At 39.3% G+C, this 18138-nt stretch overlaps 2 protein-coding genes across 3 annotated transcripts in view; both read left to right on the top strand.

The window, feature by feature from the left end:
* LOC104485794 (fibrinogen-like protein 1-like protein) overlaps positions 1-18138 on the top strand; it is a 187223-nt gene that overhangs the window by 119044 nt on the left and 50041 nt on the right. The gene's annotated exons all lie outside the window — the stretch shown is intronic.
* On the top strand, positions 1049-18104 carry KATNBL1 (katanin regulatory subunit B1 like 1). Of its 2 annotated transcripts, XM_086749885.1 has the most exons (10): positions 1049-1156; positions 8971-9098; positions 10443-10483; positions 10859-11138; positions 12521-12639; positions 12817-12867; positions 12949-13038; positions 13603-13692; positions 14087-14180; positions 15734-18104. In XM_086749885.1, the coding sequence occupies exons 2-10, from the start codon at positions 8985-8987 to the stop codon at positions 15764-15766; spliced, it is 912 nt and encodes a 303-aa protein (XP_086606011.1). In that variant the 5' UTR covers positions 1049-1156; positions 8971-8984; the 3' UTR covers positions 15767-18104. The 2 variants fall into 2 exon arrangements, with proteins under 2 accessions (XP_086606011.1, XP_086606012.1); XM_086749886.1 differs by lacking the exons at positions 1049-1156; positions 8971-9098 and adding an exon at positions 9411-9435.

Raw genomic sequence — 18138 nt, 5'->3', positions numbered from 1 at the left:
TATACGCTTATAATAGCAACAGATGAAGTCTCTATTTTACAGGGATGCTGTGAGGTGGCATAAGACAATAACACACTTCAGGTCAGAATTTATGCTGGGAAGGAGCAGCAAAGGGAGGGGAGACGGGGAATAAATCTCACCTTTCCCTCCACTTATCACTAAACCAAGCCATTTTTCTCATCGGTTTTAGGTATGTTCTGAGATGTTATACCGGATCAAAGAGGGAATCTTAGTAACACCCAAGGCTCAAGAATACTAAAGCTATTCACACTCAGCTGTAATCTGGAGCTAGCATGGATTTCTCAACCAGTTTGAGCACTGCACGCTCAAAACCGCACTCCGTCATCAGTATCCTGCAGAGACGGCGAAGAGGGAGGGCTGCGAGCTTCCTGATAGAATATAAATATTCAAGGATCACTGGACATCAGCAAGCTTTCTTTGTGCTGAGCAGCACCAAGCCGGAACGCAACACGGTCCTCACGGCACCGGCGGCAGCGACAACTGCAGTTCCGACCGACAACGCCGGAGGCGGCCCCGCCGGCCGCTTGTGCCTCCCCCGCAGGGGCTCCTGCGGCGTCAGGGCCCCCGACCCGCGCGGCTGGGCGCAACCCGGGAGGCGAGGAGGCCAGCTGAACCCAGCCTGGGCCCGAGGAGCCCCCGCACTCCGGGCGGAGAGGTGCTGGGTTTTTTCCCAACAAGAAGCTGGACCCGACCGGCTCAGGTGAGGCACGGGGGCCGCACTCGGCCAGCAAACGACCGAAGGAAGCCTGAGATCGGGCAGCTGCAGCAGCCTGCACGCCAGGGCGGAAGCAGACCTGCCCTGACCAGCGACCCCGCTGAACACGGAGGCGGCGGCTCTAAGACGCTTAGCGAGCAGCCCGGTCGCCGGAGGCCGGCGGGGCGGGGCGGGGCGCTGCGGCGGGCCGTGAGGCAGTGGCCGCGCCCTCGGCGGCTGGGCGGCGCGGGCGGCGTGGCCGCAAGAGGGCGCCGTGTGCCGGCGGCGCGGCCGGTGGGGCGTGGTGCGGCGCGGCCCAGCATGCAGCGCGGCGCCGTTTGAATGGCGCAGGCTCTGGGCGCCGGGCCCTGGCGGTAGGTCCCCGTGGCTCCTCCTCCCCCTTCGGCGTGGCCCGGCCCGGCCCGGTACCATGAGCAGCGGGTGAGCGAGGGGGAGGGTGAAGGCTTTCTGGGGGTCGCTTCCTGGGGTGAAGGCTGCTGCGGGCTGCCCGTGGGCGGGGTCGCTATAGTGGCAGAGGGCCCCTCTTGGCCCTGGGCGCGTCTCCGGCCGCTGAGAAACCGGGGACGGGAGGGATCTTCGGCGAGGCCTTCCGCCTCCCCGCCGGCTCTGGGGGAGCGGAGCGGAGCGGGGCGGGCGGCGCGGCCCGGGCCGCGCTTTTCCTCGCTGGGACCAGGTGCGGCTCCGGGGCGCCCCGCCCGGCGTGTGGCCTGGGCCGGGGGCTGCGGGCGGATCGCCGCCGGAGGGGAGAGCGAGGCTCCCTCCTTCCCGCTCCCGCGGCGGCCCCGCCAAGCCTCCCCCGCCCGGCACCGCCGAGACCTCGGCCGCGCCGGTGCGGGGACACCCTCGGGCCCGCCGGCCGGCCTGCGGAACCGCTGTCTTCAGTACTTGCAGTCTGCAGCGAGCGAGTTCTGCCTCGCCCTACACGCTTTTTCTGCAGTTTTGGCTTTTTCTAAAATGGTGACGCCAGCCACAACTCAAAGCATGCGCATGCAATGGTAGGTAAATGCGAGGAGAGTAGGAAAGGTTTTAGTGCTACCGAAAGGGAGGATAATAAGCTGGGTGTGAGGCCTGCTGACAGACTTTATTCCCTGGGTGTGACAGATTCCAGTGTGGAAAAAAGGGGGGGGGGGGGAATCTTCAGATACCTGAAGATCAGATGCTGTATTAATGCCTTTGTTAAAAAACCTTCCAATTTTTTTTTTCCCACTGTTGTGCTAGAGTAGTTTGGCATGTTTTTGAATGTAGATCTAAAAGAAATTCTGAATAGTGAGATCTGTTAAGAAGAGAGATTGGGAGGTAGTTTTAGAGACTTTTTGTTGCTCTTTTTGTCATGCTGTGCTTTGGAGCTAGGTTAAGTCAGTTTGCTTAAAAACAGCTTTCTTCCGTCTCCTCTTGGAACATTAATTTTGCTTTTCCCACTCCTCTGGTTTTTGTTCCTTCTATTTTCTGGCTGTAATCAGGGAAGGAAAAAAAAAAGGATAGTACCCATGTTTAGTAGAATTAAAGCCTAACAGAAGGCAGATTAATGCCTCTTTGGCCTTGCTGATTGAAAAGAACAAATTGTTCTAGTCAAAAGCTGTCACTTTAATTCCTTATTATCAGTGCGTGTGGTTTTTACGTGAAAGGTAGGCACAGACTCCTCAGCCAAGTGGGGATGAGGTGGCTACCCATGCCTCCACTAAGTTTGGAGTTTGAGGGGTTTTCCACTATGTATTTCTCCAGGTTTGAATTTGAAATTCTTGTTGCAGGTTTTTGAAAGTCTTTGGTTTGAGTAATGAATAGAAAAAAAAAATTACTGTATTTAATTTTGTGAGTAGTTTCATAAAGCTTGTGTAAAATATTAATGTCGGAGCTTCAGTGTATTGGAACTATATAAGAACTCTCAGATAATGTTAATAATAGAACTTTTCCAACCTTATTATTCCTGGAATGTCCATAAGTGAAAATCAACTAACTTCATTAGTAAAGGAAGACTTTAGAAAGGACTAAAACACTGACAAGTAGTGTTATATTATGGCAGCTTAACATATCTCTTAAGTGGTGCCTCCAGATGCAGAAAACTGGATATGTGTTCATTTGACTTTTTCCTAGAAAATATTTTTTTCAAAAATGTGAATAAGATTCAGTTATTAGACTCCTAGGCTAGCTCCACAAGGAGAGCTAGCTGACACCTGGATTCATTCTAAATAAACTTAACTGAACTCTGACTTGTGGTCGTTTTCAGAGCTTCATTATGACTGCTTGTGCTAGTGGGCTGCATACAAATTCCATATATAAGAGTAATAGGAAAATGAGCTTAAATTGTAGGAATAAGCTGGCTTACTGTAACTAGTTACTCAAATAGTATTTGCCTTTACTGCAAATTTAATTAAATTCTGGTAATTTTTGTCCACACATGAAACTTTAACCTGCAACAAATAGCCTCACAAGTATAGCACATTAAAAAATTGTGTCCTGCTGGCATATAAGAAACACTTCATAGTGTTACAGAAAAATTTTGTATTAACGTACTCCTTAGAATCTTGAACTCCCTGCCAGTATTTAACACCTGGTGAACTATCGGGGCGTAAATTACTAAAAAGGAGAAAGGAGGTTTGGTGGTTTTTTTTTTTATATTCCTATTTTATATTCAAAGGATGTAGAAGTTATCTAAAAATGAGAGACAGATGGATTCTGTAACACTTGTCAGAGTTAAAATGAAGGGAAATGCCAAACTTACAGAATCACTTCTGCATCATAAGATAGTGCTAATTTATTTTTTTAGACAAATTACCCTTTTGGAAGGAAATTTGGAATAACCATTCTTGGAAATTTCTCGTTAGCATTTTAAATCTGATAATGACTACTGAAATTAGTTGACTATTACTGGTTTTTTGATGTATACATATACTCCCCTCCTTGGGAAGCAACAATTAATTAATTCTTTCCTCTGAGTTTAGTATTGTCATTCTTGAACTTGCACTTGATTTAGTATGGGCTGGGGGAGAATCACAAGAACATCCGTGATGGCTAGTGTACGTGGAACGCTACAGGAAAAAATAGCTGTTAAGAATTTGTGTGAAGAGTAGAACAGGAAGAAAGTTTGTTTTAAAGGGTATTGCTGATGGCTTAAGAAATCTAGCTATTTTACATTTGCTTTGCTGTCATGCAAAATACTCCAGTCTGTGTTCTGTCAGAAATTCATGTTATGTTAATACATGTGTAGATTACATAACATGCGAAGAAAAGTTTGTCCCTCTCTGGGGGCCGTGCCCAGAACATGGGACGATGGGAGGGAGTGGCAGAGCTGTTAATACTTGCCTTTGATAGATATGCACTTGAAAGCCTTTTAGTGCTGACTTTCTTTGCTTGGTTCTGGTATGACTTGAAGAGTTGTACTGCATCTGGGAGAGATCAGAGTTAGAAAATAGCAGTAGAGCCATCAAGAAAACTTTGCACAGGCACTGTCTATTGACTGTGGGGACAAATGAGCCGATTTATCAGGATATGCAGCTGCTGCTACTGTAGCCTTTCTGTTTCCTGAAAGTTGAGGAGAGTAAAAGGGGAGGAAGGAGGGCTAGCATCTGCAACAAGAAGTCACCCATGGGATGGAGGAAACTGGTGGAATGTGAGCCTGTCATCTTAATGGAATTGTGCATATCTGTTCTGATTTGTAGTCTACTTTGTTACAGTTGTAAAACATTTCAGGCTTGTATGATGAAGGCCTGAAGTAACAAAAATGCTATCCTTAGTGTATTTTAAAAACTGTCAAGCAAAGGAGTTGCGTTGGCCTTAATGAGATGATCTAACAGATTGTTCTGGACAAATATAACTGGCTGTGCTTATCACAAGGGAATAGTCAAAAATTCAAGACATTAAGGGATAGATTGTTTGATCCCTTACAAATTAGTATCTAATGCCAATTTTAAAATCCTCTGCATATATCCCAAAATCACAGTAGGTGGTAGTATCTAATTAGCTATCTCTAGATGATGATATGTGATATTGGATGACAAATGAAAGTTATAAAGAGCCCTGTAAAGTGCCTTCCATGCTCTAGCATTTGTCTTTTTAATTGCTGGCCAGCTACCATTTTATCATGTGTTACTAAGCCTTTGGAAGCAGGTTTCTTGAGATGTGGGCTAAGTTTATTATAGCAGTATTAGATTTAGATGTACCACATTCTTCTGCTTGTGTTCTGCTCTGACTCTGGGCTACCTGAATTCTGCTTCTGTATTTAATCACTTCCAGTGTGTTTCTTTTTTTATTAATTTTTACAGTCTACCCTGGAACCCATGTCAACATTTGGGTCCACAACATCAAGTGGCAAGTTAAGCTCGACTGTAATTTGTGCAAAGACCACGCCCTTTTGTTAGTTTTGAACCTGCCTTCAACTAGTATCTTTTGACCCTTCTTTCTGGTTTTGGGCGAGACATTGAACAATCTCTTTGCAACTTCACCAAGCCATTCATTTGTAGGCCTTTGTCTTACTTCCCGTCTCTATTATAAGTAGCCTTCTTTCCAGACTGAAAAGGCCTGATCTATTAAGCTGTTGTATGGAAAGTGTTCCATACCTCTTTTCACTTGACTTTGAGCTCTTTTTCACTTGGAAGCTTTTTGAGTTTTGTGTTGGTTTTGGTGGGTTTGTTTTTTTTTTTTTTTTTTTGTTTGCTTGTTTGGTGTTTGGTTGGGTTTTTTTTTAAGGGAAGAGGACTAGACCTACAATCATTATTTGAAATATAGGCATAAATTAGTTTTATACACTCTCACAACTGTGTTCTATTTATTCTTTTAACTATGTACTGATCCATATGGAGCACTAAGCAATCCAAATGATCTAAAGTAAACTGTCATATATGCAGATCTTGTTGTGCATGGCAATTATTAGCTCAGAATCTGTGACTCTGTATGGGAATGCAGAAATTCCTCATGCCTGCAGCACACAGGCTTTTCTTTACATTAGTCTATAATCATTGCTTTCTGCTTATTGTACGTCACAGCCTGTTTCTAATTGTTCAGTTAGCCCTCATCTTCAGTGTCTGATACAACTTTGTATTATCGGTGGTCTTTGTCATTTAACTACTCATCTCCTTTCTAACATAATCTGTGTCACAGCATAACAACTATCAAACAGCATAAACCAATACAGATTTTCTGTGGGATTCCCATTGTGGCCACCTTCAGTGTGGGAACCACTTAGACAGTTCAACTTTATTAGCTATTTCTCCATGCAAAAACTTTACCTTTTATCATTTTGGTACTTAGTTTCCTCAAGAGATTTAATTGAGGAACTTCTGGAAGTTGTTTTGAATCTCATGTAGGCTGTCATTTAGCTGTCCTTTATCTATGTTGTACTACTTCATCCTCTCAGTGAATTCTGTTAATTTTGCAAGGCAGGACTTGCCTTCACAAGAGCCAGGTTGAATCTTTCCCAATATATTATTCGTGTCCACTAGTTCTATTCTTGATTACATTGTTAACTAATCTGCACAGGAGATGTCAGTCTGGATCTTCCTTGAGGCTGTCTTTAAATACTGACTGTTTTTTCACATGTAGATTTCTTTAGGTGCTCTGTTAGCTCTAAAGAGGTTCTGCACTTTGGTTAACAACACAGCTGTTTCATTACTGCTTACATGTTCACGGCTGCTACATCATCAGAGACCTTCACAAAACAAGTTAAACTATGGAAACCTCTGTAAACTGTAGGACAGTGAACGCAGACATAAGGATTTTACTTCATGAGATGGTCCTTTATATCTGATCACCTGTTGGCCTTTAGGGTTTCTGTTCTCTGTCTTTAAAGAAAGAATTTATAGTTTTGTTGTCTTTTTCCTGTTTCAGCTCGGAGGCTAGGGAGCATTATGTTCTTGCATCGAATTTGTCAAAGTGTGTAATTGTCTTAATTTTTTTTCTCTTGGACACATTCAACTTTTTGTAGAAAACTTCCTTCCCTCCAAGATAATATCTCTCCAGTTCAGATAGTACATTTCAAAATACCTGAAATGCAGGTCTTGAGCTCTTTAGAGCCCAATATTAATCACTGATATGCTATTTGAGTTTCTTTGGTAAGACATTTCTTTCTAGCCTTCTGATATTTTACACTTCTATTAAGTAAAAAGCGTTCTAGTTTAACAGTGCTCTCTTATATGTTGGAGATCAGAATCTCACTTACTGCTTAGCATGAAAGAGGAGGGTAGTTTAAGATCATTTATTAAACGAGCAAGTAAGGAGAGGTCACTGTTCTGCATGAAGACTTGTAGGCCGTCTGTGTGTCACGGGATTAGTCGCAAAAAATGATTCTTCAGGGACAGAGATTCTGGATTTTTTAGCATCTGACAGGATGATTCTATGGCATTTAGCTCTGGTGGTTGCAAGTTGTCCTCCCTGATCTTCTGGAATTTATTGCTTTCCCCTCAGCAATGTTCTGAAACAGGGGATGGGGGGAAGAAAAAAAAAAAAAATCAGGATTTTTTTTTCCTCCTAGCTTTCTGCCTTCATCATTAGCCTGAATATAAGACTGAATTTGTTTGGATTTTAGGGTTGTTGGGCTGCACTTTTCTTCGGAAGTTCAGCTGCTTGCCTTTATGTTGTGCTCCAAGTTCAAATTTTAGTGTATCACCCATTTTGAGTCCAACTAATGGTTTTGACCAGTCTAATAAGCAGAGAAGTTGTTCAGAAGAAATCACAAGAACAAACTTCAGGAAAAAAAAACCACCTCTTTACTATTTATTTTTAAGCCTAATGGCTGGAAGCCTTGAAAGTGTGGAGAACTCACAGAGTGACAACTATTCTGTCACCATCCTGTAGTATGCAGGAAAAGAGTGAAGTTAATGAACCAATCTTAAGCCAGTCTTGTTTTTGGAAAAGTATGGACCAACAACTTTTAAAGATCTTGCCCTAGATAATGCTGCTGTTAGGCAGTGCTTGTTGAATTTGTTGGTCTCAGGGCTCCTTGTTCCCCTTAAGGTTTTCTGTCAGTAAGTCTTCCCTTTTTTGAGAGAGATATCAAATGAAATTATTCAGTACTGATCCTGTTCTAAAGAAAACTGAAGCATTTGAAGAATTTTTTTTTTTTCTTCCACTATATCCTACATTATGGAATTTAATGTGTTATGTGAAGAATACACCTTCTACTTTGTTTTGAGCCTGCCACCTGTTTGTTTTGTTTGATGGCCTTTAGCTACTGCATTGAAAGATCTGTGGCTAATAAGCTGTCTCCCATCTGGCTTTGTCAGTGCTCAGTGTCTTAGTTTTTTTAATACTGAAGTCCTTAATATAGGATAAGTCTGCTGCATAGAGGAAAAGGGATAGGATAGTTGGTACTGAAGATGGAGGGGAGAGATTGGGGCAGTCGTGTTGGGACCAGAGTTTTGCTATTTAGGGGAAAAACAATAAAATTAGAGCAAGTGGCTGGTTTTTAAAAGTAAGGTAGAATGTCTTGCCTAAAACATTTTGAGGATAGTGCTCCATGATGATGTAATTTTTAAATCCAGTTTCTAGCAATGGATTTTCTGAATCATTTACAAAAAATACAAAGCCATATGTACAACTGTTCAGCCTTGGTTTTGATTCTTATAGAAATATTTGCATACTTCAAGACAAAGTACTTCAGACATTTTCTTATGATTAACTGTGGAATAAAGATTTTATTAATATGAAGAATAGCCAAAGTTATATGCTGAGAAAAATGGATGGGGAGTGGATTTGCCAATAAATTAAGAGGTGATCTTTCATTTCCATTTTTTAGTCTTTGCTGTTTTGATGAAGTTTGCCTTCTTCCTTAAAAACAGGGATTATTTTTATTTAGCTGTGTTTCCTCACTTGGAAACAGTTGTGGGACCAATTATTTTTCTCTAGCTGACAGATGAAATTTGTAGTGTGAGATGTGGAGGAAACACTCTCATAAATTGCCTTATTTTTTACTTGAATTTTTGTCTGTAATGGTGCCCCTCAGTGCAGGTGTACTAAGCTGGTCTGAAAACAAGATCTCTGCCTCTGTTTCTTTCGGAGGACTTGTTTTTGTTCCTTTTTTTTTTTTTAAAACTAAATACTAATTTTGAAGTGTTCATCAGCATGTTACTAATGATAAGGCCTTCAGCTAACTTTTACTAAAAGATAGTATCTTGTATTATTTATATGACGGAACATCTTGTGAATAGTTGAATTCTCTTAACTGGTTTTGCCAGCTGCATTTGAAGAAAGTTGACTGAATGCTTTTAAAAAAATATAACTAAATATCTTTCCCTTGAAAACAGGGATTTGAGAGATTATGGCATCTGAAGCCCACAATGTTAGAAAACAGAAATTATTGCATATTGAAGGTCATCCCATTGATCTCCCCAGAAAAAGAATCTCTTCTTCCACTAAAAAGATCATGAAGGAGGTAAGTTGTTTTTTGGGGGGTTGTTTTTTCCTCTGATGAAGTTCATAGTTCTCAGCAGTCTAAAACTAGAAGCACAGACTTGGGCATTTCATGTTTAAATGTGCAATTGAGTTTTAGCTTGAACAGCAATTACTTTATGAAAACTATGCATTGCAATAGGCACAGGCAGTGACTGCACAGATACATGCGTCGTATCATCCACGTGAGCAGTAGGTACCGATACAGTTCTACTCATGCCTGCTTTTCTGCAGTCTAGCCAAGAACTGTTTCAGTAGAGGAATTCTATCAAGAAGTTCTTTCTTGCCAAGAGAGCTGCATGGCACAAGTGAGAGGTGGGGTAGGTGAAATACCTGCATTGAAATGGACCTGTTGTCTTGTTGTTGTACAGCTTGATCTGCCACATTGTCTAGTAACACATATACTTTCACTGGATTCTTGCTAGTCAGAAACATTTTCTCAAACCTCTTATGTCTGTTACTGCGTGAAGAGTAAGGCAGTAGAGTATGGAGGAAGCACTAGGGAGGTAAACACTTCAGACAGTGGTGAAGATGCCAATATCCTCTCTGTTTGCTTATTGAAATTATGTATTAAAACTCACATGATTTTATGACTCAGTGTTAACCAAAAAAAAATCATAATATTTTTTTTGCTGATGTGCACAATGTAAATGTTAACAATAATATCAATTTTCAAGTTGAAATGCCGTCAGTATATGAGTGTAGTACTTGTTTATAGGGAAATAGGTATTTCTAACTTGAACATCTTAGTGCTTTTTTATTTCTAATAATTTGTTTACTAATGGAAAAAAATAGACCAGAATGTCACAGTTCAAATCATCTTCATTATATGATACTCTAAAACATTGAAGACTGCGGTATAAAAAAAGTCTTTAGAAATTACTCTTCAAATTGTGTTGCTTAATTTTCAAAAGTTCTGCTAATCTGTGTGGCACAACCTTGAATGAGACGTGTGAGACGAGTAACGCAATTTTACCATCGGATTCCAGTAGCCTTTTTCTATTAGTGGCAGTCTTAGTTTCCTAGTAACTAAAGAATCTGTTTCTGATGTCACAATCCTGCCTCTTGCCAAAGGTACCCCGAGCTTACAGCTGGCCATGGTGCTCCAAGGACAGCTGTGGCAGAGCTAGTCCATCTATAGGTCACTGTGAAATACTTGACGATTATAGGAAGGTTAATGTAGTGTGCAGATAAGGAAGAGTGAGTGGAAGGGAGGGAATCTGTGGTAAACTTAGGCCACGGTAAAGCAGGACTTTTGTGACAAACTGGGAGTGTTTGAGCCTTTTTAGTAACACAGGTTTTTTCTTCTCTCTTCCCTTTCTCCCAGGGTAAGAAATCTCCAAAACAGCTGGCTTCATACACGAACAGGTAGGAGGGCTGTGCTGTGTAGAGTTTAAGTTTCAAGTGAGAGGGAGGCAGGGAGGAGGAAGCGGTTCAAATCTATTACAGCACCCAAGCAGACACAAACGGAAGATAGGTCTTAATTTTTCTAACAATACTTGATTCTTGTGTCCTCTTCCATAATAATGGGTCTCTGCATTAATAAAAGGAGGATAAAAATATTGGTGGTAGCTCTTACTTCTGATAATCCAAATGTAATGAAGGTATATCTTGGGGGATAAAACGTTTTAAGTAACCTGCAAGTTGACTAGTGAATTCATAATGATATATTTTAAGTTAATAACACAAAGTATTGCTTAGGTTTAGAGCAACCTTCACTAAAATACTGCTTTATTATTGCAGAATAACAGTTGGAAAAACGGTGACCAGTCCCCTCTCTCTCTTCAAAGTAGTATATTGTAAAAGAAAAGTTCATTGTTATACTCCAAAACCTTGTTACAGAAAGAAACAGCTCCCTAAATCTAGGGGCTGTGACATGGCAAATAAAGAAAATGAACTGGCTTGTGCAGGGAATCTGCCAGCAAAACTTCACGACAGTCGTACACACTTGCTGAATTCTGGTGACGCTGGCTCATCTCAAACAGAAGGCTCCTCATCCAAATATAGTGGGTTTTTTTCAGAGGTAAGTGGAGTTTAAGGAAACTTCAGTTTAAAATAAAAGCATTCCTGGTAGTTTCTTTATGTGGTTAGCTGTGAAAGTTTTCAAAGAGGTGAATTTTCTTAACATACAGATTGGCTCAGGTCTTGTGATTTACAGTCTTTATCTGTAAGTTTACGGTACTACAGTTGCCAACAGCAGTAGTCCTGCCAGTTTTCCCTGTGCTTGTGTCGGCACAGAAGCTCAGATCTGCCAGGCTAGTCTGGGGTGAAATTGTACTAGCACCAGAGAAAACATTGCTTTGACCTGGTTAGCTTTCATGCTCTGACATGACACATGGCCACATGCATGTTTATAGAAGTGTGAAAGTGTTAGTGTATGGATGGGAATAAGCTGGTGAGATAGGATAGGACTATTTTCAATAGCAGTATCAGCTTAGTGTCTACGAAACTAACTTAAATGTTCGTGTAAGACTATGTTTCGTCTTAAGATTGCTTGATGAAACCCAGTGAATACTTGCAGGGCTTCTGAAACTGTCTAAAATGTCAGATATTTAAATGAAACAGGTTTTATGACACTGAAGGCCATTTAAGTCCCTTAAGGTTGAAGTTTCCATTTCTGTCACCATAGATGTGTTTCACCCATTGAGACCCACAAGTGTTTAAAGTGAGACATGGCAAGAAAGATCAGATGAAAGACTATAGTCATGCTGTCTTTTCTTAGTGCTTTAAGTGTGGGCTGCCATGAATAGAGAGCCCTGAGAGTCCATTGAATTTGATGATTTCAAGGAAGGAGCAGCATAATAGCTAGAATAAAGAGGTTGTGGAAAGAAGGGTAAAGAAATGAAGACTGGGGAAGATTCATCATCTGAGATACTAAAGACTCGATGACTGGCCACATATGACTGTTTTAACTCGTTTGAGAGATGTGGATGGCTCTGCAGTGTTCATTTCGATCCAAGATTGTAATAAAATACCTAAACTTAATTCCGAGAAAAGCTTTTTCAGAAACCTTTTCTTTCAAGGTTCAGAATAATAAATGTAATTACTTGTGTCTGAATTGTTTAAATTCTCAAAATTAATAAGCATCTAAGTAAAAAGTTCTTAAAGTTGCTGAGTATTACAGGTTTGATGCTCATGAATGCTCTATTTAATTATTAAATACCCCGCTTTAGGTGTCTGTAGACCTTGTAGCTTTGGGATAGAGTAGTCTTAATCTATTTGTGCCCCCTTCTAAGGGAAATTTTGGGTTTAATACCATTGTTAGATCAATTTCTAAAACAAACTCATCAGCATACAGTAGGAAAGTGTATTTTCATATACTAAATCACTGTATTAGAGCAGCTTATTTTGTTGCTGGCTACTTAACTTCTGGTAAACTTCTTTTATATTTTTGAAAATACACAGGTTTCTCAGGATCATGAAACTATGGCTCAAGTTCTTTTCAGCAGGAATCTCAGGCTGAACGTAGCTTTAACCTTTTGGAGAAGGAGAAGTATAAGTGAACTGGTAGCCTACTTAGTGAGGTAAACTGAGTGTCTCTTCTTTTATATTCTTAAAGTGGTAGCAATTCCAAATATGCTGCAGTATTTTTAGGGGCTCTTTAAATATTTAAACTTTATTACACTTTGAATCATAGTGGAAGCATATACTTTAACCTACTTTACTAGTAACATTTCTGATTTTGTTCTTAATGTTTCTAGGATACAGGATCTTGGAGTAGTAGTAGACTGCCTTCCTGTGCTTACAAACAGGTACAAACAAAAAGTGGGACATAAGAATCTGCTATGACCGTGCTGAAGTTCAAGCACTTCTGAAACATCTTGTTTTTTAAGTTTACAGGAGGAAAAACCATATATTTCAGTTGGCTGCTGCGTAGATCTTTTGCCTTTAGTGAAATCACTGCTTAAAAGCAAATATGAAGAGTAAGTATCAGTTTGGATGTTTTCAAAACAGTTACTTCCTGGATATGTAGTGCCCTAGAAATTAATGGTGTTTAGTCCTCTCACTCTTGTTGCCTAAGCCCCTTGTCCCAACCCTGCCTTTCTCAGGAAACACCTACCTGAAGGGGAGCATTCCTGTGAACCTTTTTCCTCTAATAAACCAGTGGTGCAAAAACTCTTTTCTGCAAGGTTAAGGACAAGATGGGGACTGGCTTTGCCCTTATGCAGATTTATTTATCCTAAACAGTAAAACAGAATAGCACCGAGATGTTTAGTATGCTTTATAACATGAAATCAAGGCAAAGTTTTCAGGCAAAATACCTGAAGAATTTCTGCTTTTTCAACTTAAGAGCTTCAGTTTGCCACTTTGAAATTTAAAACATAGGCAAGTATTTAAACTTGCAAATTTATCTAGATTTTTTTCTTACAGAATAGAAAGCGTTGCTTTTGAAATTGCTTACCAATTTGTCTTGACACTTTAGCTGACCTGTAGATAGTGGACAAGGAGAGGAAAAAAAGCATAATGTGTAAACTGTGTTGTTACAGATATGTGATAGTTGGTCTAAATTGGCTTCAGGCTGTCATTAAAAGATGGTGGTCAGAACTATCTGCACATACAGAAAAGGCAGAGGATGGGTGAGTATAGTACTGGGAAATTTTAAAATGTGTTTCTGTAGCTTATTCCGTCTCAATCTGTTTTGACTTTGATCAGTAGAAGCACACCTTATCTACAAAAGAAAAAAAACTATAATTTGAAAGTAAAAGCTTAAAAGTACTTAAAAGAAGTACTTGGAAACTTACTTTTAAGGATTGTCATGTTTTTGGTTTTTTACTGGAGTTTTAATAAATGTAGAACATAGTCACATCAGGGGTTATACAGATGCTATAGAAGTTGGATCAACATTTTTCTGATATTGTGACAATATCTGTCGTATAGACTAAGCCTCTATACAGTATTAATCATGTGTTTCAGTCAACAAGTTCTACTGAAATGTATGTATATTATAAAGTAGTGTTCATTCTTTTTCAGGAATATTCATATTTTAAAACAACAATTAAGTGGATTATGGGAACAGGAGAATCATCTTACTCTGGTTCCGGGATATACTGGTAATATAGCTAAGGTAATCCAGTTCCAGTTGTGTTTAGTAAGGCCAAGTTGGATGAGGCTCTGAGCGACCTGATTTAGTTAAAGATGTCCCTGCTCCTTGCAGGGGGGTTGGACTAGATGACCTTTGAAGGTCCCTTCCAACCCTAACCATTCTATGATTCTATGATTTTCCACTAATGCCTAAGTATATTGCACATTTTTTACGGAAGTCTGGAGTGGATTCCCTAGGCTAATAGTAGTGTGGTTTAGAATGCTAACAGTGAATGTTTTAATCCTTTTCTTTACAGAGAAACCATATCCTTAATAATAGAATAACTAATAGTAATAAACCTTAGAATTTATGTTAAAAAGGGCCCAGATGAGGAGGTAGACTGTGAAAGGACAGATGTTTTCTCTGAAATCTACTGTACCCATTGTTGTGAGTGTAATGCAGCATGGAGAATCTTAGCCCAGCAACGTTGTTAGTATTTGCACATCAGGTGACTGGGACAAGGGACAACATACTAAATTCTAAAGCTTATTGCTAGCCTAATGCTTAGAAAATGAAGAGTGTGTGGAGAGTGGAAGTATCTTCATCTGAAGTGAATCCCTGTTTGCCTTTCTCAGTACATTGGGGTGCCAGTAATATAATGAGGATATCTGGTAAATGCATAATTTGCTGCTCATGATGCTCATATCTATAAAGATGGCTTTCTGAGGTTCAGCACTGAGAGTTGCGCTGAGAAGGTTCTTCACCCATTGAAGGTAGACAGTGAGAAAGGGCTTAAAGCAGACTCTTGGTTAGGATTTGAGTGAACTTGGAGATTGCATGCTTTACTTATATCTGAAGGAGCTTTACGGAATCTGTAATTCTGTGGCTAAAGAATTTGTCATTTTGATGTATCAAATAAGTTATTTCTTGTTCTTCTGGGACTGCTGTGCACCTCTGACTTCAATTTTCATGTCTCTACAAGGATAACTACAAACTTATCGTAGAGTGTCAGTCAGCAGAGATGCAGAAGAACTGAGTTCTAACTCCCAACTGGTAGAGCAATGGGAGCTTATAATATAGACTGCCTAGTTCTTCTGGTAGATGAACATAGCAGTTATAGCCAGTGTCAGCTTGTTTCTGTAGGATTCAGGTTCCCTTTCTGTTCATTTGCCGCCTACTTAATGTAGATAAATTGTGACCAAGGCCACCTGACCAAGTCAGGAGCAAAAGGAGTAGTACGAGAATGTTGGAGTGATGGGGTGAAGGAATGTAACTCTTAATAAACATCTTTCAAATACGTGATCTCATGATGATGATTATCTTTCCTGGGCATGCAGGGAGCAGAGGAAAAACAGACTAAATTGATGGCCTTAGAAACTAATCCCACTGTTCTTGCAGGTGTTTTAGTACATAAATAAATGCCATTGAAAAGCGTTAATTGGAAGTAATCTTGAAGATAACTTGTTCTGAAATTTGGCCTAAACATAATTACTCTTGTATTATGGTTCTAATTGGTTACCCTGCCTCAGACATGCAGTCAGTGTTGCAGCCATAAGTAATGTGACAAACACTTTCTCCTTTCTTTTTCTTTCTAGGATGTAAATGCTTATTTATTACAGCTACACTGACATGATTGGGAAACTGTGTGCTTATGTGGTGGAACAGTCCCCTAAAGTATCCCTGAAATACATACTATTTCTGAAAGCCTTTTAAGAAATACTGGCAGAAGAGAACTGAACTGTCAAGCTGTTTGATGAAACCACTAACAAAACCCTAACAATCTACTTCACATTGAAGTGGAAAAATGTCTAGTAGGAGCAACTTTTACTTCAGTGAGGTGAAAGTGCACTATGAAAACTGTATGCCTTTGCTGCATTTGGGATTCACTCAGTTACTAGGTACTCATTTAAATGCTACTGTATTTTACTACAATATTGCATAAAAGAAGATGAATTACACTGTCATGAAGACAAGACAGCAGAACCAGTTATAAGGAAACAACAAAAGCAATCAGCAGTAAGAGCTTTTAAATGTTTCTTTCACAAGAGAACTCCAAAATGCACAACTATCTTCCAGTTACATTAAAAAAATACACCTTTGGAATATTCGGTTACTTCTATGTTTTAATGAAATTATTAAAGACAGTTTTTGTTTGCACTATTGAGAAGCTATACAGCAAAGATGCCTTAATTACTAGTGTTTTGAAAAGCCAATGTGTTAAGATGCAAATAGCTATTATGTTCAGATTGTGATGAAAAACTACAAAAATCAGGGTTTCACATTGTGTAGTTAATGAAACATTGCACATATACAAAGATTCGTGTATGAAAAATATTATAAATACCTGAAGTTAAGCTTGGATAAACAGTTATTGCAAATGTCAGCAGAATGGTGAATTTGTCTAACATGTTTTTATATTGTATGTGGATTTCTAACACAGTAGTCTTGTTCTGTATCATTTAAACTACATGCAAATAAGTAAATACATTAAATGTATCTACTGTTTTTTCTTTCCAAGTTCATAAAAACAATTTCTAGAATAATCTCTTCCACAGTACTTTTTATCATGGATATTTATGTCTGTTTGAAATGTTTACAGCCAGATGAGGCCATGTTATTCAAATCACACCCTTTTTATACTACCTCTTTTAAGAAACTGACAAAGAGCTTTTGCAAAATTAATCAAGTTCTGGCCTGATCGATGATGGCAAATTCATACCAACAATAGCATTGAAAATACAGCTATAAACTCTTTTACTGTCCTATTGCTATCCTGTACTATTTTAATTTAAAAGCTATAGCTTAATAGCTCTGAGGGAGTTTTGATTTTTATGCTTACTATTGCCGTTTTTATTTTGTGATTAGGAAGCATGCTTTTCCAATTTAAACTTCTGAAGTGCCAGCTATTCACTTAAAACAAATACATGCGCAGCATGTATCACCAAATAGTCTACTTCCTTAAAAAACTAAGTACTTAAAAGGATTGTTTTCATACCTAGCATTAAGCATATGCACTTTTATTGATGTGCAGGAGAAGTTTTTTGATTGCCCTAAGTGGTTTTTGCTTTACAAATGAAATAAATGAATTTTAAACTCTTGTACTGGTCAACAGCTTTAGGCCTCCTGTTGCTTCATTTTGTATTTGATTTACATATCATTATTGCTGACTTCTGAAGGCCAACTAAAAATCTGTCATCAGAACTTGGTGCTTTTGTTTATTTGAATATTTTTTAAACCACCAAAGGCTTTGCACTTCCCAGTGCAGTCAGCTACAGGGAAGGTTTTATGAGACATCCCAAAACTGAGAACTCTGTGGGACAATCTCAAGATAGGCACATAGTCAAATTATTTTTGCTGGAATTGTTATGTACCATTGGAGATATTTCACACTCAAGAGTTTGGGATAGAACTTACTAATCTTCAAATGTTCTTGCTGTCAATTACAAATTTAAAGGAACTACAGTATGATGACATTCATGTATTACTTTGCTGTTCTGTTGAGCACTTAAATGTAAAAGTAACATAAATACTAGCTTCATAATTTGGGTAGCAATTGCTGAAACTTAGATTATTTTTCAAGGAGAATATTGTAAAGGTGATGGAAACTCAGATCTTATTTTCTCCTGGTTTTGGTTTTTTTTTTTTTTTTTTAGTAGACAAAATGAAGTAACTCATGGCCATTTATTTCTGGTAATACAAGAGGTAATCGTAATTTTTTCAAGTGAAATACTCTAGTATTCAAAAATCCAGCTTGCTTGTAGATGTTAATATGTGGGCTTATTATGAATTCTGCATGTGGCCATGGATTTACCAGTTTGTAACTGTGGATGGTGCCTTTTTTGGTTCTAGTGGCAAGGTAAGATTGACTTGAGGATCGTTATTGATAAATACCTAATAAAATAATGCATTATTTTTAACTGCCAAAAGTTGTATTTTGACAGCATAAACAATACAGTATTAAACATTGTCATTAGTATCTGTGCCTTATTTTTTTACTATT

This window comes from Chlamydotis macqueenii, chromosome 5 (genome assembly GCF_036417535.1).
Source record: "Chlamydotis macqueenii isolate bChlMac1 chromosome 5, bChlMac1.mat, whole genome shotgun sequence".
NCBI classification, from domain to species: domain Eukaryota; kingdom Metazoa; phylum Chordata; class Aves; order Otidiformes; family Otididae; genus Chlamydotis; species Chlamydotis macqueenii.
This window is presented reverse-complemented; position numbering and strand designations above follow the sequence as displayed.